This window comes from Schistocerca cancellata, chromosome 4 (genome assembly GCF_023864275.1).
Source record: "Schistocerca cancellata isolate TAMUIC-IGC-003103 chromosome 4, iqSchCanc2.1, whole genome shotgun sequence".
Taxonomy (NCBI): Eukaryota; Metazoa; Arthropoda; class Insecta; order Orthoptera; family Acrididae; genus Schistocerca; species Schistocerca cancellata.
Window position 1 is genome coordinate 403,853,897 of NC_064629.1, and position 24,983 is coordinate 403,878,879.

At 41.6% G+C, this 24,983-nt stretch overlaps 1 protein-coding gene across 2 annotated transcripts in view; it reads right to left on the reverse strand.

The window, feature by feature from the left end:
• Window positions 1-24,983, reverse strand: part of LOC126183856 (fibrillin-1-like) — a 640,172-nt gene that overhangs the window by 215,450 nt on the left and 399,739 nt on the right. Inside the window, exon 15 of one of the 2 annotated variants that reach the window (XM_049926146.1) lies at window positions 2,341-2,508. The exons of the other annotated variant lie outside the window; for it this stretch is intronic. Coding sequence (XP_049782103.1) covers window positions 2,341-2,508 — 168 coding nt within the window. The remainder of the gene's footprint in view (window positions 1-2,340; window positions 2,509-24,983) is intronic. 2 annotated transcript variants of the gene reach the window in all.

The window sequence follows — 24,983 nt, forward strand, 5'->3', positions numbered from 1 at the left end:
CCAGTCAAACATTGAGTGTTGCAGCACTCTAATGCATACCAACAGCCCAGCCCACAGTAGATGACATCAAACTATTGACACAGACATGTCCACACCCATTGAAGTGCTCTAATGTTTAGCCAACACTGTTTTCTAGGCCATGGGGACAAGATGATGGTCATCCTATACTGAGGGCACTTTTTGTGGTCCGGTGCTTGCTTGTCACTGTATACTATCCTCCTCAATCCACCGGTCCCACACATGAATCGAGGTTGTAGCAACTCACTCTGTATGAGCCTCACTGTTAATGTATGACAAGCATATTTCCTGGGGATCAATCATTCTCTCCTCTTTGAACTCACTCACATGCTGATATTGCATATTCTGTCATCACTAAGACATACTGGCATTTGCTTGCATATTTCCACTTCATGTCCCCAACTGAGCATGACATAGCACTGACCTGCCAAATCATGAAAAGTTCTTACGCTTATATCCAGGCCAGTTCTCTGGAAGCTTAATAACTTTTATGGTTCCACTGTTCTACACATCCTCCATGTGTGGAATGATTCAGACCATTCCTTGTAGATGTTGCAACTTCCACAAATAGTAACTTATATTGCATTCTAAGAAGAGAAGCCTTTATGTAATCCTTACTGAGCAGTTGCTGAAAGATTAATTTCAGACAAATGGTTCAGTATTCTGTTGTAAGTTACTTTCTCACAATTTCTGAGAAGGAGTGAGATTGACCTGTAATTGAAGGTTAGTTGCTCTTTTGTATATTGCTGTTACTGTGGCATATTTCAATCTTTCAGGAAATACATTCTGACTCATCTACTGATTACAAACATAATTCAAGAGTGGTGCTGTCAAGTCAGCTCTAGATTTCATTACTTTAGCTGAGATACCATCATAGACAGTTAAGTTACTAGTTTCTGGTGATCTATTGATTTTTGTGGTCCCTCTAATTCATGGCTTGCCAAAACAGATGTCTAATGGTGGAGTATACATTATGTGTCTAAGTAGTTTATTGGATCTGCTTTAAGTGGACAGTTCTTTGTCTCTGTGTTTTCAGTTACTTTAAGGAAAAATTAATTGAACTTAGTATCAAATGGCTTTAATTTTTTATCATCTGTCACACTACTAATGTCATTTGGGAGTTCAGTACCATTTACCTTGCCAAATTTATTCATTTCATATTGAAATTTTGAATTTTTTGTGTGTATAGTATATAGTTTTTCCCTTTTTGAAGACATGCTGAAGAATTCTGCGATATTGCTTATAGCTCATTTTTAAGTCTTGATTAGACTTAGTCCTTTGTGTTGATACATACATGATGTGCTCTTCATAACATGAACAATATGAACTGGGCAACAAAACTCAAGACACAGCATTGAATCATTGTGCAGAAGATCCAACATGCCAGTAATATAATAGTGCATGAAGTTGTCATTCAGACATCTAATACTGATGCTGTTCCAAAGTTAATAAGACTCCAGAGGTTGGATGTGTTGCACTACTATATTATTGATGCATGGGTCTTCTGAACAACATGTAAGTTCTGTCTATTGAATAATGCTGTAACGAGTATGTTTCAACATTATGTAGAGTGAAGTCAATCATATTGTGCATGTGTGTGTGTGTGTGTGTGTTTTCAGACAAATACTGTCACAGAAAAAGAGCTTGTGGCTGATGATGAGTAGTAAAAATAAAAACTGATAGAAATAATTAACTGGTGGTTATGTAGGTATAGCATGAAACCAGCCATTGTTTTTGAATCTGATACAATTTATTGCCCCATTAACTAGTTTTTCAGCCACTGCAGGTTCATAATCTGATGCAGGTATTACAAGAACATTATATCTTGGATCAAGTGCAGCTAGATGCTAGAGCTATGGAAGCTATGGAGCCAGCAGAAATAATGGAAATTTAATTAAGAAAATGTTTATGAAATTAACGAGTCTGCAGGCCCAAGGAAACTGGTTAAGGGTAAAATACGTATCAATTTCAAAATGTGACTGGTTGCAATTCCACAAACATAACCACCAATTTAAATCACAGTTTCAGTTCATCATCCACAATTTTCATTGTAGCTGATAGTAGTACAACATCATTTTCAATAAACATCTGCAAGCTGTGGGGCACGAACTACTGAAAATGTATAACAGTTTTTTAAAATGAATGTTGGTAATAAATTCAAAATGAAATACATACTTCTCTCTAGCAAAAAGAATTTCAATAATACTTCTTACCAATAATGTTTACCAATTATTTCATATACTCACAAGAACTATCTGTAAAATGTAAGTTTACATTCAGCTCTTTCATTAGTGTATACCTCACGTTTATAACTTTGCTTACCTACACACACGTGCAGCTTAACATCCCATCTGTATCCTGGAATACATTGGTTGTAACGGGGACTTGGTTTGTTTGGTAAATTCTGGCAATAGTAAGCACCTTCTGTGTTGACACAGACTGAATACCTTCTGTCACAAATATTTGGGCTTACAGCACATTCATCCACATCTGGAAAAATGTTATAACAAATATAATAAACTATTGAACTTGAAAGTATTATTCCAAATTTATTTGTGTATACTATGCAGTAGAGCCCATCATTGGGGAGAACCCTAAGGAATGTGTAATAAATCAAAATATAGATTACCATGGAGATGCAACCATGATAACATGCTACCGCTGGATTCAGTAAATATCATTGTCACAAAGTGGCAGCTCATGTTATTTTTTAATGACAGTTTTTATATTCCATTTATAACTAAACAGCTACAAAAAGTGCTGAAGGGGTAAAGTTTTCATGTACTTTATGAACAGAGATTTATTTACAGTGAACATTGTTTCTCACAATGATCAAAGCTTTCCAAACATGACATCCAAACATTCCTTTAATTCATAGGAGGAGTAACTAACATAACATTTTGCATTTAGTTTTGAATTTATGGAGAATGCTCATTCCCTGTCTTACATCTGTGGGCTGTATGTAATTTTTGATCATGAAAAAAGGAACTTTTTTCTGGATGGAACAATATGTAAAATAAATAACCACTCACTATTTATATTAGCTTTCAAGCTCTTGCTTTTTCTTTCGTGAATGCATACACTCATCCAAGCAAGAGTTCGAAAGCTATATAACTAGTGTTTTTTTTTTTTCCATACATGTGAGCCATAAGTGAGTGGTTACCTTCCCTTTATTTTACATACTTTCCTTTTCTTCTCAATTTAATATGTTTAATTATTAGTATGGATGAAAGTGTGAAGGTGAAGTAATATGATAAACAAATAATTATTGCATCTATTAACTGAGTAAATGAGACATACACTCAGGAAAAATTTGTAATGTATAATTCACCAGTTTATGGCACTGGAGACATGAAAATCAGATTATTCAGTTAGATAAAGAGATGAGTATTTTGATATTTGCAGGTTTCCTAGATTTCTATGTTTAATAAATTGTCCTAATAAGATATTATGTTGTGATTGGTTTGTAGTAGATGATGTGGGATAGGTTGGTTGATTCGGGGGAAGGGACCAAATAGTGAGGTCATCGGTCCCATCCCATTAGGGACGGATGGGGAAGGAAGTCAGCTGTGCCCTCTCAAAGGAACCATCCCACAATTTGCTTGAAGCAATTTAGGGAAATCACAGAAAACCTAAATCAAGATGGCTGGACACGGGTTTGAACTGTCATCTTCCAGAATGTGAGTCTAGTGCTAACCAATGCACCACCTCACTTGGTGATGATGCGGAATAATGTAATTTAATACTGATAGATCACTGGCTTTGATGCTTCTTACCCAATCAGAAGAGAGTACATTCATGCACATTTTGTGGTCTAGAAAAGTGCTATGTGCAGGCCAGAAGACATAGCCATCATAATAATGTAATAGTAGCTCTGCATGTGTGTAATAATTTTGTGGTATTGTTAGTTGAACTTGACCTTAGAGTGCTGTAAATTGATCACAGATGATTGATAAAGACAAACCCGCAAAATTTATGATTTTATGCTTCAACTTTAACTTTTTGAATAACTAAAAATCCCATGGAAAGTTATACAAGTCACAACTGAGAACTGAACATTTGAAGACACAGATTTGGATAATACAGAGTGAGCATTGGAAAAACATCGATCATACATTTATAAAGATTCCAGCAAAAGTTTGTTTAAATACCATACTTTGGGTATTATGAGTAACTGTAAATGTGTGTGTATGATGAAACTGTAACTTCAGATTAGCACTGGCTTGGCCATGTTTTGTATCAAAGAAGTAACAATATATTGAAGTTTTCACTCACAAACTATCTCTCAATCCACAGCTCAGCTATCCTGAAACTAGAAAAACTTTTGATGTAATCTTTAGAGGCAGTTACTATGACTGGTTATACTACAGCTCAACCAGTGATGGAACATTGCTTTTTAATTTGTTAGGTGTGAACTGAACTGTTGAAGAAGAAAAATTCAATGAAAGGTGAATCAACATTTCCTGTAGGCAACACGTAACCACACCACTGCAATGTGTCTAGTCTCTCAGAGAAGAATGTGAAAGCAACTGAAGATTGTGGTGTATGTTGTAACAAAAATGTCTGTCATCTGGACTCCCAAGTGATACTTGGATCAGGAGGGTGAGAAGACTAGCTTTGTTCACAGATTTCAATGAAGCTCACAATTTGCAGCATTGTACTCAGAACTGATCGTGGTCCCTGGTTCTCAGTTGAGTGGAAAGATTCAATCAGAGACTTTGCAGGTTCGTGACAAGCTTGGCTGTGACTTCCTGCGCTTGTACCATATGGTTGGGAACCGAAGAGTCCTCCTACATGAGTCCATATGTACACTCCACATCAGAGGCTGCTACCCAGGTAACTGACTATGTGCGGGGAGCACATAATGGTTTTTCAGAATATTGAAGGGCGTCTCTGCTATCATCTGCAGAGGAATATTAAATGGAATCAGCTGAGCTGAGCGAAAATGTGTACTGGAGCGGGATTCGAACACGGGATCTCATGCTTACTAGGAAGGTGCAGTAACCACTGTGCCATCTGGGACACAGCAATATCACAACTGCACAGAATATCTCAGTATGCCTCATGGCCGATCCACACCGCCATCGAGTGCAACCTATCCACTGTCCTGTCCACTATACTCCTGTTCGCTACTTACAGATTCCCACAGGAGGTCAGACATATTTGTGCATTCACACTGAAGAAAAAGGATCCATCACCCAGCCAGGCTTATCAACTATTTGAATGCATGGTGTCTGTTCCTTAGAAAGAACAGACACCATGCAGATCCAGCAGCTGTGAAACACTATACATAAATTGAAGGGGGGTCACTGCTACCATCTGCAGCAGAACATTATGCAAAATCAGTGGCAATGATTGAAAATGGGTGCTGGATTCAAACCCAGAATCTCCTGCTTACTAGGCAGGTGTGGTAACCAATTTGCCATCCAGGACACTGTGTTATTGAAAGTGTGCGGGCTATCTCGGTACGCCTCACGACTGAACCACATACCCATCGAGCATCACCTATCCACAGTTCCTGTCCATTATACTCTTGTTCGCTACTTAGAGATTTTCACAGGAGCTCGGACATATTTGTGCATTTGTGCTGAAGAAAGTGGATCCATTGCCTAACCAGCCTTATCAATTATTTGAATGCACAGTGTCTGTTTTTTATAACAAACAGACGCCATGCAGATATAGCAGCTGTAAAACACTATATGTCAATTGAAGGGTGATCACTGCTATCAGCTGCAGCGAGACGTTAAGCAGAGAGCAGGAGATCCCAGATTCACATCTCGGTCTGGTACACATTTTTGCTTGTTTTAGCTCATTCCACTTAATGTCCTACTGCAGCTGATAGCAGTGATCCCCCTTCAATTACACATAATGTTTCACAGCTGCTGGATCTGCATCCAGATCTGCTGGATCTGCAAGATCTGTTCTTTCTAAGAAACAGACACTGTGCATTCAAATAATTGATAAGCCTGGCTAGGCAATGGATCCACTTTCTTCATTGGGAATTCCTGTGGCAATCTTTAAGTAGTGAACAGGAGTATAATGAACAGGGACTGCAAATAGGTGGTGGTCGATGGGAGTGTGGACCAGTCGTGAGGCACACCAAGATACTCCGCAAAGTTGTGATAATGCTGTGTCCCATATGGTGCAGTGGTTACCACACCTACCTAGTAAGCATGACATCCTAGGTTTGAATCCTAGTCCAGTACACATTTTCACTAGTCAATGCTCATTCCACTTAATGTCCTGCTGCTGCTGGTAGCAGTGATCCCCCTTCAATTTACAAATAGTGTTTCCCAGCTGGTGGATCTGTGTGGTGTCTGTTCTTTCAAAGGAACAGCCACCATACAGTAAAAAAATTTTTTTGAGAATAAGTGACTCTCCATCTAGATAATGATAGCAGTAGGGGTCATGGAAAAGTCAGTATAAAATCTAAAGAAATGTCCGCTAAAGGTAAGAATGTTAAAATCCTAATGATTAACTACTGACACATTTGCAACAATGTAACAGAGTTTGAAGCACTTACAAAAAGCTGTGGAGCTCACATAATATATTATGTACAGAAGACTGGGTAAAATCAAAACCGATGGCAGTGCAACATTCAGGGAAAATTTAAGCATACATTCAAAGGATAAACAAATGGTAAATGAAGGTGGTGTATTTGTTGCAGTACACAACAAATTCAAACCCACTGAGATAGATACCAAAATTGCATTCAAGATTATCTGGATATGATGCAGTATCAAGTGCGGAATGAATTTATTACTGGATCCATCTATCCATCATCAGACTCACGTTCACTGGTAAGTAATTTTCCCTGATAATACTGTAATTATTGGAGGAGACTTAAATCATCCAAAAATCAATTGGGAAAACTACTGTTTTGTAACTGTTGGGCATGACGAGACATCCTACAAAACATTACTAATGCATTCTTATAGAACTACGTAGAACATATTGTCCAAAAGTTCAGTCATGAGGGGAATATATTGCACCTAGTGGCAACAAATAGGCCCATGTCCTCATAAAAACTGGTATCAGTGACAATGAGGCAGTTGTAGCAAGAATGATTACTGAAGTACAATTGTCAACTAAACCAAATAGAATGATTTACATTTTCAGCAATGTAGATACAGGCAGCAATGCATATTTCAATAAGGAACTCAAAACATCCAGCTCTGGGTAGAATGATGTAGCAGAACTGTGGTTCTGGCTTAAAAGAATAGTTGATTATGCACTGGATAGATATGTACCCAACACAATGGTTTATGATAGGAGGGTTCCTTCATGGTATACAGTCACTGTAAAGAAACTTCTAAGGAAACAAAGACTCCTGAATAATAGGCTCAAAACAAAGCATAGGGTTATAGATAGGAAAATGCTAAATGAAATGTGTTTAAATTGCAAGAGGGCAATGCATGAAGGCTTCAACAACTACCATAGCAGAAAATTATTCAATAATCTGTCACAAAACTTAAAGAAATTCTAGTCATATGTAAAGGTCGTTAGTGGTACCAAAGCTAGTGTCCAGACACTCATGGAAGTTAATGGTAATTGAAACTGTGGGTAGCAAAAAAAAAGCAGAAATGCTTAATTCCACTGTCTAATGTTCCTTTACAAAGGAAAATCCATGAGTATTGCCCCAGTTTAATTCTCATACCAATGCCCCAGTTTAATTCTCATACCAATGGACAGATGAGCGAAACAGATATTAGTGTCACTGGTATTGAGAAACAGATGAAGCTGTTAAAACAGAACAAAGCTCCAGGGCCAGATGGAATGTCTCTGAGATTTGATACTGAAATTGCAACTCAGTTATCCCCTTTCAATTATAATCTACCATCCATCCCCAAATAGAAGAAAGTGCTCAGTAGTTGGAAGAAAGTGAAGGTCACACATGTCTACAAGAAGGATAACAGAAATGACCCAAAGAACTGTTGTTGAATATCCTTGACAATCACTTGTCAAATTTCATAACATATTCTGAGCTCAAACGAAATTATGTATCTCAAACAGAATGATGATTCTGAAAACACAAATCATGTTAAACACAGCTCACACTTTTCTTTCATGATGTCCTGAAAGCCACGGATCAGGGAAGTAGGGTAGTTGCAGTAATTCTTGATTTCTGAAAAGCATTCATTTGACTCAGTACTACACTTGCACTTATTACCAAATGTATGATTGTATGGCATATCAAGTGAAATTTGGGACTGGATTAAAGATATCTTGGAAGTAAGGACAAAGCATGTTATCTTGGATGAAGCATTGATAACAGATGCAGAAGTAATCTCTGGTGCCTCTTCAGGAGACACTACCTGGATGAAGCACTGTCCGTGTGGGTGGAGAGGCTTGTGTATCTGTGAGAAGCTGAAGGCTATGCTGAAGGTAGAAGACCAACTGCCGGAAAGGCTGTAGCTGATAGATCAGGTGAAGAGTGTCCCACAACATCCTGTCTTCCTTATCCACTCCTAGTCCTTACCCAATTTCCTTTTCCAACCCAAGGTGCGATGTGATCCATGCCAAGGGGTGCATGACACATAGGAAGATGTGTTACAAGCGGAGCCTCAGGGGTACCAGGCAACCTCCATGAGTAAGTAGCCCTACACTGCATGGGGTTTTCGTGGTGTGGACCATGTAGAACCAGAAATCTTGTGGGACCAAGATGGACACGAAAAAAAAAAATAATAATAATAATTTAAAACAAACTGAGGGGCAAACTGAGATCTCAGACACCCAAACATTGGGGTCAAAACCAACGGAATGAACTCCCACTACTGAATCAGGGTCTAGACCTGAGCCAGTAGTGGGAACTGTAATTGAGAAGTTGGACCAGATCAAGATTAAAGCCTTGTCTGTGGCCCAGAAGAGGAAATTCCTCAGTGAACAGAGACAAAAGGAAGGGAAAGAATGGCTTCCCAAACACAAGTGGAGGGAATTAAAAGGGCTTGAGCCCAAGACCCCCAAGAAAAAACTGTCTCAGGTTGAAGGGGATATGCAGACCACCAAAACATCAAAGACAGGTAGCAAGAGGATAAGGAAGGAATCCAGGACTCCCTCCTCCCTGGATAAGCAAGCCCAGAAATAGTTGAGGCAAGAAAGAGGGAAACAGACCTATAGTACTGCAGTCTTGGTTTTTAAGGTGGCAGTTATCCAGGAAGCTACGAAGCTATCCACTGGTAGCCATCACCTTGCAGCAGAAGATCTATCTAGATTGTGGTGCCCTCATTTTTGTCTGTGAGGGGGTGCACACAGTGGAATGGCTTAAGGACAAGGTGCCCATGATATCCCTGGGAGAGGATGTGAAGCTGGTGGTCAAGATGGCAGCAGAGCTTCTTAAGACTACAAAGGTATCAACATGGGTGCCAAAGATCCTTAAGGATGTCTCTCTAAAGACTCTGTTTGAGAAAATAAGGATCCAGAACCCAAAAGTCTCAACAGAGGACTGGAGAATAATTAACAAGAAGGCTGTACTGGAAGGACGAACCATGGTGGTGGAGGTCGGAGAGAAGTCCTGTGAGACAAGACCTGAAATTGTTTTTAGGGTTCACACTGGTCACTGTCAGGGTAATCAAAGACCTCAAAGGCAATGATGGCAGCAAGATGGAGACTGGAGGTGTGGCAGATTAATCTGCAGCACAGTAAAGGGGCTACTGCTGCCCTGAGCCGCTGCCTGGGGAGACAGGAAGTGGACGGGGCCCTGATACAAGAAACATCCTTATATAAAGGGGGAGTATCAGGCCTCAGTGGCACTGGTAGTAAGTTGATTTATGCTAGAAATCTAAGTAACTCCAGAACATGCATTTATGTAAGAAATGGAATTTCTTTCATGCCAGTGATGGATTTCTGGTCCAGGGACCATGACCATCAGGATGCTGCAATGTGAGGAAGGTATCACGAGGGAAATTGTTTTGGTGTCAGCATACCTTCGTTATAAAGGCAGCTCTCCTCCTCCGTTGGAGTTGAGGAGACTGATAGAAGCTTGCCATCAGCAAGGTGACCTACTGTTGGTTGGATGTGATGCCAATGCCCACAACCTAGTGTGGGGCAGCAAGGACACCAACAGTAGGGGTGAGAATCGGCCAAGGAGTGTGTGGACTTCAAGAAAATCCAATGGGTGGTGGGAACAGTCCAACTGTTCAACTCACCCAGATGGAATCTTTCCAGCTTTCATGTAACAGGCAGGAGAGAATCTCAGAAGAGTCCTATGCAGGTTATTCAGGATTAGCCTAGCAGTAGGAATCATTCCCAATGCTTGGAGGGCAGTGAAGGTTGTCTTCATTCCAAAGCCAATTGGTCATACCAAGGCCAAGGATATGAGACCAGTCAGTCTGTTCTCCTTCATTCTTAAATCATTGGAAAAACTGGTTAATCTATATAATGGGAAGAGGAGGCTAATTGGGGCCCCTCTACATTCAAACCAGCATGCATATCATCTAGGTAAAACATGTGAGAGAGCTCTCCAACAACTCATTGGGAGGGTGGAGAAAGCACTTCACTTTCAAGAAATAGCCCTCTGCATCATCCTTGACATGGAGGGGGCCTTCAGTAACATGATCTTCAATTCCAGGGTAAGGTCAGCAAAGGTGCATGCCCTAGGGACCACTATATGTAAGTGGACTAGAGCCATGCTTAGTGGAAGGAAGGTAGAGGCTACCATGATGGATGAAAAGATGGTAATTAACACCACTTGAGGTCGTCCACAAAGAGGAGTTCTGTCCCCTCTCTTGTGGAATCTAGAGGTGAACGAACTCGCTGAGGAACTAAATTCCAGACAATGCTTTTGCCAAGAATACACAGATGACCTTGTCATAGTAATATTTGGCAAATTTGCTGACACAGTTAGAAATATGTCACAAGGTGCATTAGACATTGTGCAAGAATGGTGCATTAAACAGGGTCTAAGGTTTAATCCTAAGAAGACTGTTGTGGTGCCATTCACGAAGAGGCATAGCCAACACTCAAATTGGAATCTAAAGCTCTTCAATGAAACTCTATAACATGGACCCCTCACATTAAGAGCATCTGTTCCAAGGTGAAAGGTACTCTACTGAGTACCAGAAGGGCTTGTGGCAAAACTGGGTTGCAGCTTAGGAGCTTGCTAAGGCACAGAGACTAGCCTGCTTAGCCATAACAGGCACCACACCAACCCCTGGGATGACAGCCATGCTGGACATGCCTCCACTACACCTTTGGGTCAAGATGAGGGCAGCAGCTGGTGCATACAGACTTAAAACTGGTAAAAATTGGATCTCATTGGGATATCCAGAATCACACCCTAGGATAGTGAGTGAGGTAAATATAGGAATGGCTGGGGAAATGCCATCCAACTATATAATAACTCCCAGCTGATTCAACAGGCCTTATAATATAATAATTGGAAGCAGGAAGCAGTGGGAAAAAACAGTTCGAGACCATACGGGGGACACTGTTTGATTCACTGATGGGTTGAAATCAGACCAAGGTTCTGTGGCAGGGGTGTATGGTGTTCAGCCAAGACTGGAGGGCCTCATATGTCTAGGAAAACAGGCCTTAGTATTCCAAGCTGAAATTACTGCAATCAGGGCATGTGTGGAGGATAATATTGAATAGGTGCTACAAGGACCATAGCATCCACATCTATTCAGACAGCCAGGCAGCCCTGAAATCACTGGCAGCTCCTGTAACGAGATCTAAGATTGCTGCAGAATGCTACAGGGTTCTGGTGGAGCTAGGTGGAAGCAATAGTGTAAACCTAGTGTGGACCCCTGGCCACTCAGGCATCTGTGACAATGAAAAAGTCAACAGATTGGCCAGAATGGGGGCAACAACTCCATTTGTTGGACCAGAACCTGTCCTGACCATCACTAAGACTATGATCAAACTAGAACTACAGAACTGGCTTAGGAAACAGCACACAGAATACTGGACCAAGGTCTATAAACAAAAACATGGTAAGGTAAGGTTGCCTAAGCTGTGTTTTAAAAGAAGCTGTGTAATCCTGGGATTGAACAGGAAAGAGATTGAACTCATGACTGGACTGATGACTGGCCATGGGAATTTCAAAAAGCACCTACATACAATGTGTATAACAGAGGAAGACCCTAAATGTAGGATCTGTGATGAGGGTGAAGAAACTGCATCATGCCTAATATTCAAATGCATGGCATTGGAGAGCAAGAGATACATAATTTTCGGGACAACTAGACCTGAAGAAATTGCTTCTAACAAAAATCTGGTAAAGGGGCTCCTTACAATATTTAAGGGCATTGGTTAGCTTTACTAGATATACAGGGAGCGATACCACACAATAAACTTGGTTTCGGTGTGGGCACTGGTGGGTTAGACTAAAGCTGTTTTAGCTTCCCTGTTGAAATCAAATCAAATCAACCTCGGGTATGTCCCAGGGAAGTGTGTTGGGACCCTTGCTGTTAATATTTTATATTAAAGACCATTCAGGCAACATTAATAACAACCTCAGAGTTTTTGCAGATGATGCAGTCATCTATAATGAAGTAATGCCTAGGAAAAGCTACCTAAATATTAAGTCAGACCTTGATAAGATTTCAAAGTGGTGCAAAGATTGGGAACTTGCTGTCAATGTCCAAAAATGTAAAACTGGACATTTCACAAACTGAAAAAAATCATAGTATCCTATGACTACAGTAGCAACACATTACAACTCAATGTTAACTCATACAAATACTCGGGTGTAGCACTTTTTGAGTTAGTTAGTGAGTTATTTACAAGTTCAGAGAATCACTTCTACAATTACTCATAATTATGGGGGAAAAGTCAGTTTTATTCAAATTGCAAATTAATTTGTAAATATTGCTACATGCTGAACATTTATAAGACTTTTTAAATACACGGATGTGAGTTATTAAATTCTGCCCACCACTTTTTACACATTAAAATAATAGAAATGCTTCTACAGAACTTTTTTCAGTTTGTTTTCAAATCTTACTTTTCTGTCTGTCAAACATTTTCTATCACTAGCCAAGTAATCAAAAGTTTTAGAAACTTCACACCCTATTTATTATTTCCTAACCATGTGTTGCATTTATCATTGGTGTAGCAACACTAGATGTGCAGAACTGAACATGTTGTGTCTTTTTTAAATTGAGTTTGAGACCATTTGCAGAAAATCAGTCACTGATGCTTTTAAAAACATTGTTCACCGCTGCTTCTGTTTATGTATGCATGTATGGATTGATTGATTACAGTTCTAGTGTCATCTGGAAAAATAACTAATTCTGCTATTATAGGGGTATGAAGTGGTATGGTCATATAAGTCTGGTCATAGATAAGCAGGTGGCAGACTGTGGTTTATTGGTATAAAATAGTAAAGAAATGCAATCAGTTCACAAATGAGACTGCTTGCAAATCACTTGTGCAACACATCCTAGAGTATTGATGAAGTGTGTGCAACCTGTACCAAGTAGGAGTAACAAGGGATAATGAATGTATGCAGAGAGGTGCATGTCATGGGTTTGTTTGACCCATGAGAAAGTATCATGGAGATGCTGAAGAAACTGAGCTTGCAAGAAACTTGTAGATAGATGCAAGCAATCCAGAGAAAGCCCACTTAGAAAAATCAGGAGCCAGCATTAAAATATGAATCTATGAATATACTACAACCCCCTACATATCACTCTCATAGAGAACATGAGGACAAGATCAGATTAGTTACAGCATGCTCACAGACATTTAAATAGTCATTCTTCCCATGCTACATACATGAACAGAATCAGAAGAAGCCCTAATAACTGGTACAATGGGAACTACTTTCTACCATGAACATCACAGGGGTTCACTGAATGTGGATGTAGATGTACATTCAGACATCAGTTATCGTTACTCAGGCTCTTCACATAATTTTCTTACATTTTGGTTGAAACAGTAGAGTCAAGGATTGTGACATAATTTTGTTTTGATCACTAAACTAATTGTTGTGATTTTTTAGCCTTTGTGAGCTCCTGCTACAGTAACTCGTAAGCACACAAAACTGACATAATTTGGGAGTAGATAACATATTTTATTCATTTCAGGTATGTCCAAACAAGTCTAACAAGAGAAATTGAATTTAGTCAACAAATACAAGAGAAACTATCAATATAAATAGCTTTTGGCTTCAGTTTGCTTAAAATATTGAGAAACTAAAGACTGTGAACACACTGGAAAAATCTCAGCACAGCACAATGAGTGTTCCTTGAGATTTCAGCATTGCAATTAGATGATATTGAGTTCTTGCACTGATTTTTCAGCTGATAACCAGACAGCCATTTTCTGGTGAATTTTAGTACTAGAAATCACTAATGAACTTTGCTATGTTTATACAAAACAACTGGGGTGGCAGTGCATGCATATGGGTCTTAGCTTCATTACCATCCTCTGTTAAATTTAGTGCCCTCTATTGTATTGTGCTGCATCAGAGATGTGCTGGCACACTTGTAATGGTGTTATTAAATGCACACCCCCTTTTGAACTGTACACCTATGGCATTCAAATTTGGTAGTCATACTGAGTAATTATCCCTGGATGTGGTACCAGGTGTGTAATTTTGTCTCTGTGAAAAAATTCAAGAAATGACTGGGTCCTGAAATTTACCAAGATGAAAATCACTAGCCTGAAAATAAGGTCATCCACCAAAAGTACTTCAAGCGAATCTCAAAAGTATCTCATTGTTGAAAGGTTTTTGTGCTAGAATAAACCAAATAATGTCTTTGAAACAGATTCACATTTTACAAATCTGGATTGATGTCAGCTGTTTGTGACACATGAAAATTTGCGCCAGACCATGACTTGAACCCAGATTTCCTGCTTATTGTAAATGGTCACCTGAACCACTTCAGCTACATGAGCACATCTCCATGCCTGATCCAAACTTCCATATGTCCCATGAAGTTACAGTTGTCACCTATGGTTGGCTTACAGGGCAATGAATGGAGAGTGTGACAATCTTGTTCCCCTCAATGTTCCAGTATTTCACATTTGGTCTGTCCATTGTAGGCTTTTCCACAATGGCTTGGTATTCTAGATACATTACACAAACTCACATCATCCTTCACTTCCTTGAGAACAACTGAGGTCTTTTATGATGGTGCATTTGTCAAATTCATCATAAGATGGCTTCCTAGTTTGAAGTTGAAATAACGAGGAAAAATGTCAGCCTCAACCACCTGCTACTCTAAAATGTGATGACACACCCAAAAGTGCAATGAATAACAAGCCACCATTTGACTGGTGACTGATACTACAGTGAATGCAGAGAAGTCTACCTAAGTATCTGAGTAACTAGTTGCAAACCATGGTTGTTCACAGCAGCCTTTACCATACCTTAATAATCATCAATGCAGGAGCACTGCTGATAGCATAGAGCATGTGATGCTTTCAGTCACTGTGACAGTTGATATGTAACATCCATGGAAGATGTATACTGCAGTAGTCATATAACATTACATGCACTGGCCTTCTGTGCATCAAGCTTTGTACGATGGGAGGGGGCTTTTGCAATTTCTCACTGTAGCGCTTGGTAACACTGCTAGCATCCAGGAATGAAATATTGTCATCTACAACAATCTTACAGAACGTGTAACTCTTATTCCTGTGTTAGTCATTGTGTTGTAGCAAATCATGGAACATAGCAGCTCCATTTTCAATTTGCACCAAGCAGGAAATAAGAGCAGTGACTCACTTTTTGTTTGTGGAAGGTATTAAACCTGTAAAAAATATTTGTCGAATGCAAGTGTTGTATGGTGACAGCCCTTTATCGCAAAGCAATATCTACAAATAGATTGAGCATTTCAACCAGGGAAGAAGTTCTCTATGTTATGAGGAAAGATTGGCAGGCCACTGATGTCAACAATTGAGGACAATTTGGAGGTCATTGTGGGTGTGGTGAGGAAAAATAGCTGAATCACAGTGGACAAAATCGTCAATACATTACATATATCATTCATTGTACAATGTATTCCATCTTACACAACAGGCAAAATTTTTGGAAAGTGGTACTGAAAGAAATGGCAGTGTAGCATAAGATCCAAAGCATGGACATCTGTTGTAAGCATTTCGCCCATTATCATCACGAGGGAGATGGATTTTTGCAGCAAATCATTACTGCACACAAAACGTGGGTACACTATCATGAACTGGAAAGTTAGGTGTGAGCTTGCTTTGGAGACACCCATTATCACCAGAAGTTGGGAAATTTAAATGTAAACCATCACCTGGCAAGATTATGCTAAAACTATTCTCGGACATGGTAGAAGTGGTAGCCATTCATTTCACCTCAAGAGGTGAAACCGTGAACAGTGAGAACTACTGTGGCATGTTACGAACTAAACTGAAGCCTGCAGTCAGATCCAAATGTTGCAGAAAACTGTGAAATGGTGTCATCTTCAGAAAGATAATGCTTGGACACATTCTGCCAAATGGACAGCCGAAACAATAAAGAAGTCAATGATGTGGTGCAAAAACGGTTACAGGTGCAACCAAAAACCTTTTTTCTGACAGAATCAAAAAACTTGTGAAACATTGGACAGAGTGCATTAAAGTGTAGCAAGGTTGTGTAGAAAAATAATGTATGTTTCAGTTTCCTATCATTATCACAGATAATTTCTGGTGATTTCTTTACATATTGCATGGATGCATCTGTTTTTGAGTCTTCTGTCAAAGGCTGTTTGATAGGGATAACGTACACCAGCACAAAGTGCTGGAATTCTTAAGAATTATCTTCCATAATTTGTGGTGAACTGAAGTCTGTCTCATGGGCAGAAGTTACATTTATTTGTAGCAGTATGTCCAAGGGTGTTTCCATGGTCATTACCAGTGTGCTTCCCACTTTTACCTGTGGTCAGAAGAAGTCCTATATAACTTAAACATGAAGTTTTCTACTTGTTTTTTGAAATTGTTATTGTGTTTATTGATCTCCTTGGCTTCTTGGAACAAATAGGTATGGTAACTCCTTTTTACATGTAGAACATGTGTTTTGGTGAATTTTGTACAATATTCTGCATCACTCAATGTGTACTCAGCCACAGCTGATTCCTTCATCTGTCCAAGACTTCAGTTTAACTTATGTTCCATGTTCCATAATCTGAATCATCCCATCATTCTTATATATAGCATGTCACATGTGTACAGAATTCAGTAAACACCTGAGGAAAAATCAGAGATATTCACTGATTTTCTTCATTGGTGTGTCATGTTTTCTGCCATGTTTTCACAGACTGAATATTATCCACAGGAATATGGCAGGTGGGCTGTATCCAGAATTTCTCTTTTAAAAGTGTCACTTTGCCAGATACTAGGTTTTGTCATACTTTAAATGTCCTCCATGGAAGATCCTTGTCCCACAGAATAAATTCCAAGTGTTGTGTTTTGAAACCGCCACAGCTTATTCTCGCACCTGTTACAAGATTATTGATTATACACCTATTTTGTTGGATCAGGTGATGAGTCAATAGCTTAAGTAAATACTGATATGCATTTACAGGTTTTTTGTTCATGGTGCATCCAAAGTCTGCACCATCCCTCATAACTAACATGTCAAGGAAGCATCTCCATTTCCAAAGTAAAATTATATGGTAAACTGAATGCTGGCATGAAGATTGTTTATGTTTCAGGATGTCACCAAGCCATTCCTTACCAAGTCTCCACTGGATGAAGATATCATCCATGTGTCTGTATCACTCTGTAGACTTCCATATTCTGAGTACAGAGATTATTTCTTGAAATTAATTCATACAGAAACTGGCCACCACCAGAGTTAAAGCACTTCTCATGACAGTATCTTTCAACTGTTCAGAGAAATTTCTGATCTATGTGAAGTAAGAGGAAGTGGGATGCGCTCTGGTTAGCTCTTAAGCAATACATATATAAACAACAAAATTGCATTAAAAGTGACTAGCATGTCATTCAGTGAAAAAAATTGATTTCTTGATTCTTTCAAGGAAGTGCTTGATGAAAATGCTAATCACTCCTCCATGTAGCTGTAGCAGTAATGTCAAATGTTTTGCCATTTAGTATCTCAGTGACCTATGAGCACTTACCCAGACGGTATATATCTACATCAATACTCCACAAGCAAGCTGATGCTGTATGGCATGGTGTGTGGTAAGGGTAATGTACATAGTTATAATGTACTTTTAGTAACTGATATAACCGAGGTGGCAAGGCAAGACAGATGGACACGTTCTTATGTTTCTCCACAGGGAGAGAAGATGACTCAATAGAATGATTTGGCTCTCACATAATATGCTGTGTTGTGTCCACTAGGGCATTACGGCCAACACATAAAATGTTGTCAAGACACTTTCCTGTGAAAAATATGAAGAAATACACACACCAAGATTGCCAGAAATCTTATTGGGAGAGATCAAACTGATTGCAATCTAGAAGGAAAGAAGCAATGAACTATTATGAGGCTTAATGTTGACATAAACATATTGGTTCAGTCTGCTGACAAAGGGAATTCAATTGTTGTCATGAAGACTGAAGACTATGCCTGGAAGATACATGGGTTACTAGGTCTAACAACTTACAGAAAACTAAAAATGGAATGGTATCCCTGGAGGGAAGGCAGTGTTCTTTTCAGGAAACACTATTGAGAAAATTTAGAGAACTGATATTTGAAGCACACTGCCAAACGATTCTGCTCTCACCATCATACATCGTGCATAATGACCATGAAGATAAGATATGAGAAATTAGGGCTGATACAGAGGCGTACAGACAGGGAAATGGTCGATTGAAGAAAGACATAAGCAATTCATAGGAGGGCTGCTAGATTTGTTACTGGTAGGTTCAAACAAGAGCTTTGAGCACCTGAAGCATCTCTTGTTTGAACCTACTGTTAACAAATCTAGCAGCCCTCCTATGAATTGCTTATGTCTTCCTTCAATCCAACCTGATATGGATTCCAAACACTCGAGCAGTACTCAAGAATAGGTCACACCAGCATCCTACAAGCAGTCTCCTTTACAGGTGAACCACTCTTTCCTAAAATTCTCCCAATAAACCGAAGTCTACCATTTCCCTTCCCTACCACAGTTCCCACATGCTTGTTCCACCTCATATTGGTTTGAAACATTATGCCCAAATATTTAAATACCGGGGTCTATTATTTAAGAAATCTTTGAGTCACTCACATATCAGTGAACTTATTGTTGTGACTCACCGATCATTCAAAGTGCTGCCGCGCAATTACGCGCGTCCTCTACGTGCGGCGCTGTCTGCCAGCCACGCAGCAGCTGCGCCACCTAAGCGGACAGCCGAGCAGTGGCCGCTAGACTGGGACTCAGTGCTCATTCGAATGCTAACGTGTACACATGTCTTGCTTGTCAACTTACTCTGTGACTTATATGTGTTGTGTCATTCTGAAATATATGTGTTAAACTTGACGTTATAACAATTGGCAATTAGGATGGGATTTTTCCTATTCACCGTTGACCCACAGGGTTCCACGGCTACTGTCGAGCAACTATTGCAAAATCTCCTTGAACAGCAAACGCTTCTAACAGCGGCGATTCGCGATTTTGACGCGGCGTCAAATGCGGCGCGTTTCTCGTCGTTGGCTATACCTCCTTTTCCTCCTTACGACGAGACGGCAGAAGACTGGTCTGATTATGAAAAACGTCTTCGACAGCACTTCTTGGCATTTCATGTCACGGACAAACAACCATGTAAGTCTCTGTTCCTTTCCAGGATTTCACCTCAAATGTATTGGTTGTTGTCACAATTGGCTCCTTTGAAGGATCCTGTGTCTTTGTCCTTTGCTGAAATGTGCTCACTTCTGTCTGTCTATTTTCAAAAGCAAAAGCATGTGGTAGCCTCTCGTGTTGCCTTTTATCGTTGTCAAAAACAGCCACATCAATCCTATCGCGCTTGGGCTGCTGAACTTCACGGCCTCAGTCGAAAGTGTCAATTTGTTAGTGACGTTCACAAAGAATCCTATGCCAATTCCATGGTACAGGATGCTATTATGCGGTCGGCACCCGACAAAGAAGTTCGGCAACGTGCCCTTCAGTTGGCGAATCCGACTCTAGATGAAGTTCTCTCCATTGTGCTGTCCTTTGAAATTTCTCGTGGCGCTGGGGTGCAAATAGAGGCATGGGGTGATGTCGGGGAAATACAACCTCTGTGTGCTGTTGACGCCGCGTGTGGCGTGTCCCCGCCGGCCGACGTGGCCGCAGTGTGCTCCTACGCGCAGCCTCGGCCTAGCCGTAAACAACCCGCTAAGAAACTGCAGCAAAACCCCCGGCAACTTCCTTCATGTCCACGGTGTTTTACGAAACATTCACGCGAGGATTGTCCCCAATGTTGGGCTGTGTGTCACAATTGCAAAAAGAAAGGTCATGTGTCTTCCGTTTGCAAATCCGACCGCATACATGATGTTCATGAACATGACGCTGATTCTGATTCTGTGTTGTCTGTCAATTGCACTTCTTCCCTTTCAGGGAAGTTATTTCTCACTGTCCAAATCCTTGGTCGAGATGTTCACATGCAAGTGGATACTGGTTCTGCTGCCACTATAATTAATTCTCAGACGTATCTTCAGTTGGGTTCTCCACTCCTGTCACCTGTCACTCGGCAATTACGGACATACAATAAACAGAAGATTTCTCTCTTGGGACAGTTTAATGCTGAGGTCTCTTACAAATCCATCGTTAGCACTGTTCCCATATTTGTGGTCGACCAGAGCAACGCAGAAAATCTTTTTGGTTTCGATGCCTTTCCCGTTTTTGGGTTCTCCATAGATGACTCTGTCAATATTGTCTCTGATGCTATTCCTTATGCTCAACTGGATTCCTTGTCGACAACATTTTCGTCCCTTTTTTTCTCCTGGGTTAGGCCATGCAAACGACTTTGAAGCTCATATCACGCTCAAACCCACTGCTCGGCCTAAGTTTTTTTGGGCTCAGCCCATTCCTGTGGCCCTTCGTAATCGGGTAAAATGGGAGTTGGATCATCTCACTACTTCAGGGGTCTTGCTTCCTGTCACTTCCAGTGAGTGGTCCTCTCCTGTCATTGTCGTTGCTAAGCCAAATGGTGATATTCATCTCTGTGGCGATTTCAAAGCCACTGTAAATGCTCAATGCCTCATCGACACTTACCCCATGCCCCGTCCTGAAGAACTGTTCACTAAACTTGCTGGAGGCCAGTATTTTTCTAAAATTGACCTGTCAGAAGGTTATCATCAACTTCCTCTCGACGCTGCTTCCCGGCAGTTTTTGGTCCTTAACATGCCTTTCGGCCTCTATCAATACCAACGTTTGCCTTTCGGGGTTGCTAGCCCCCTGCTCTCTTTCAGCGATTCTTGGAACAATTATTGCTCCCTGTCCCTGGGTGTATCAATTACATGGACGACATTATTGTCACTGGCTCCACCACTGAAAAACATCTTCAAAATCTCCGCACACTTTTTCATGTCTTTCAGACCGCCGGTCTTAAGTGTCATCTTCAGAAATCACAATTTTTTCAGGCATCTATCACGTACTTGGGGTTTCAACTCTCTCGGTATGGTATTCGTCCGCTTCGGCAAACTGTCGCTGTGACCGATGCCCTTCCTCACCCTACATCTTTTAAGGAACTGCAGGCCTTCTTGGGGAAAATAGCACACTATCACAAGTTTTTACCATCTGCGGCTTCGGTGGCTCAGCCTTTGCATCACCTCTTGCATAAAAACGTGCCTTTTCATTGGTACGCATCATGCGAAGCGGCTTTCCAAAAATTGAAGACTATGCTGAAACAGGCCCTGTGCCTGGCTACTTATATCGACCTGGCCAACATCTTGTTCTTGCCACAGACGCCTCTCAATACGGGGTCGGTGCAGTCCTTGCGCACCGTTTTTCTAACGGTTTGGAACAACCCATTGCTTATGCCTCCAAAACGCTCACAGATGCCCAACAAAAGTATTCTCAAATTGAGAAAGAAGCTTTGGCCATTATTTATGCTCTTCATAAGTTTGGTGTTTTTCTCTATGGCTCAAAATTTCATCTTGTTACAGATCACAAACCACTTGTTTCCTTGTTTCATCCATCAACGTCACTTCCCGACAAGGCAGCACACCGCCTCCAGCGTTGGGCTCTTTACTTGTCTCATTTCAATTATGAGATTCATTTCCGGCCAACGGCTCAACATGCAAATGCTGATGCTCTGTCTCGCCTTCCCATGGGTCGTGATCAGGCATTCGATAGGGACGAACTTTTGTGTTTCCACCTGGATGTTGCCGAGCAGCGGGTTGTGGACAGGTTCTCCATCACTGGGGACAGGCTGGCAGCTGCTACGGGTTCTGACCCTACCCTCTCCCAGGTTTTACTCTGTATTCAGAAGGGTTGGCCAGATCGCCCGTCTGCTAAGACTTCTGATCCGTTGCGGAACTACTACGCTTTGCGCTACCGCCTCACGGCTAGGGATGGTGTTATCCTCCTCTCCACTGACAATGCTTCGCCGCGTGTTGTGGTACCTGCATCTTTGCATGTTTCGGTCTTGCACCTCCTTCACCAAGGGCACTGGGGTATGTCTCGCACAAAATCTCTGGCGCGCTGTCATGTGTACTGGCCTGGCATCGACTCTGAAATAGCACACATGGTCGCTGCCTGCGGCCCTTGTGCATCACAGGCCGCTGCCCCGAAGTCATCTTTGTCACCGTGGCCTTCGCCTGAGAAGCCCTGGGAGCGCATTCATGCTGACTTTGCGGGACCCTTTTTAGGTACTTATTGGCTCCTCGTAATTGACGCCTATTCTAACTTTCCTTTCATTGTCCGTTGCACGTCACCTACCACCGCGGCAACCACCAGTGCTCTCGCCCGCATTTTTTCTTTGGAAGGCCTCCCCTCTATCTTGTTACTGATAATTGTCCGTAATTTGCCTGTTCTGAATTTGCGAATTTTTGTGCTCGTCACGGCGTTATGCATGTCACGGCCCCGCCGTTCCATCCACAATCCAACGGTGAGGCTGAACGACTGGTCCACACATTTAAGGCTCAGATGCGGAAACTTCTGACTTCTTCTGCTGCTGATGATGTGCTTCTCCAGTTTCTGGTGTCTTACCGTTTCACCCCCATGGGCGACCACAGCCCGGCTGAGCTCTTACATGGCCGACAGCCCCGCACGCTACTTCATCTTCTGCGGCCTTCCACCTCATGGCCGCGATTGCCTTCACTTGGCCGGTTCACCACTGACGACCTCGTCTGGGTACGGGGATATGGCAGGCGGCCAAAATGGAGCCCGGGCCGCATCTTAAGACACCGTGGCAGATGCCTGTATGAAATCCAGACAGACACTGGTGTTACAGTGCGTCATTCGGACCAGCTTTGGCCTCGTGTGCCAGCAACACCTGTTCCGAATGCCGCTACACCACCTTTGGCTCTACCTGACGCTCGGGATCTTGGCATCTCTCAATACTCACAACGCAGCCCTCTCACCATCATCGCGATGCCAGCACAAGAACAGACGCCACCAGGAGACGTGCCCATGCAGGAACCGGATGACCATCCTCTGTCAGAGCAAATCTACTTGCCTCCTCCTCCAACGGACGCCCACACATCACCCATGTCTCCTGTCATATCAACTGCCGCAATGGGCAGATTGGTGCATGGGGCCCCAGCAGATTCAACCCCTACGTCTCCTGTCATCTCGACCCGTTATCATCAGGGACACTTCCGTCCATACGGGAAGCTTCCTCCTCGAGACTTTACAGCGAGTCAAACAACACCTATGGATGTTAGCCATCTCCAGGACACCTCCATCAAGACCAGTGCAACAATTTCAAAGGGGGGAAAAGTGTTGTGACTCGCCGATCATTCTAGGCGCCACCGCCCAATTACGCGAGTCCTGTACGTAAGGCGCTGTCTGCCAGCCATGCAGCAGCTGCACCACCTAAGCGGCCAGCCGAGCAGCGGCCGCTACACTGGGACTCAGTGCTCATTCGAATGCTAACGTGTACACATGTCTTGCTTGTCAACTTACTCTGTGACTTATATGTGTTGTGTCATTCTGAAATATATGTGTTAAACTTGACGTTACAACACTTATTCCATATGCTCAGGCCTTTGTTAACAGCCTGCAATGGCTCACCATGTTAAAAGTTTTCTGGAACTCTAGAAATATGGAATCTGCCTGTTGCTCTTCATCCATAGTTCTCAGTGAGAAAAGGGCAAGCTGAGTTTCACATGAGTGGTGCTTCCTTAAACCATGCTGATTCGTGGACATAAGCTGCTTAGCCTCAAGAAAGTTTTTTATATCTGAACCTGAGAATGTATTCAAAGATTCTGCAGCCAACATTAAGTTTATCACAAAAGAAAAAAAGCATAAACAGATCAATGTTTTAAGCATGAGGAAAGGTAGAAACCTGTTGCACACCCTGTACCACAACCTAAGCACACAGAATGATATTTACATAAACCATCCGAAAAAATCTTTGAAACTAGAAGAGGAACACAAAGAACAGCTTTGTAACAAATGCAAGAATAATATTTTAGCCTTGGCATCTCGATTGTGAGATAAAACCCATGCCATTCTTTCTGGGGATTACTGGATATTCCAAGAAAGAATAATTAATGTATGACAAATCCAATCATCTGTCAAAATAATACCTTTAAAAAATACACTCCTGGAAATGGAAAAAAGAACACATTGACACCGGTGTGTCAGACCCACCATACTTGCTCCGGACACTGCGAGAGGGCTGTACAAGCAATGATCACACGCACGGCACAGCGGACACACCAGGAACCGTGGTGCTGGCCGTCGAATGGCGCTAGCTGCGCAGCATTTGTGCACCGCCGCCGTCAGTGTCAGCCAGTTTGCCGTGGCATACGGAGCTCCATCGCAGTCTTTAACACTGGGAGCATGCCGCGACAGCGTGGACGTGAACCGTATGTGCAGTTGACGGACTTTGAGCGAGGGCGTATAGTGGGCATGCGGAAGGCCGGGTGGACGTACCGCCGAATTGCTCAACACGTGGGGCGTGAGGTCTCCACAGTA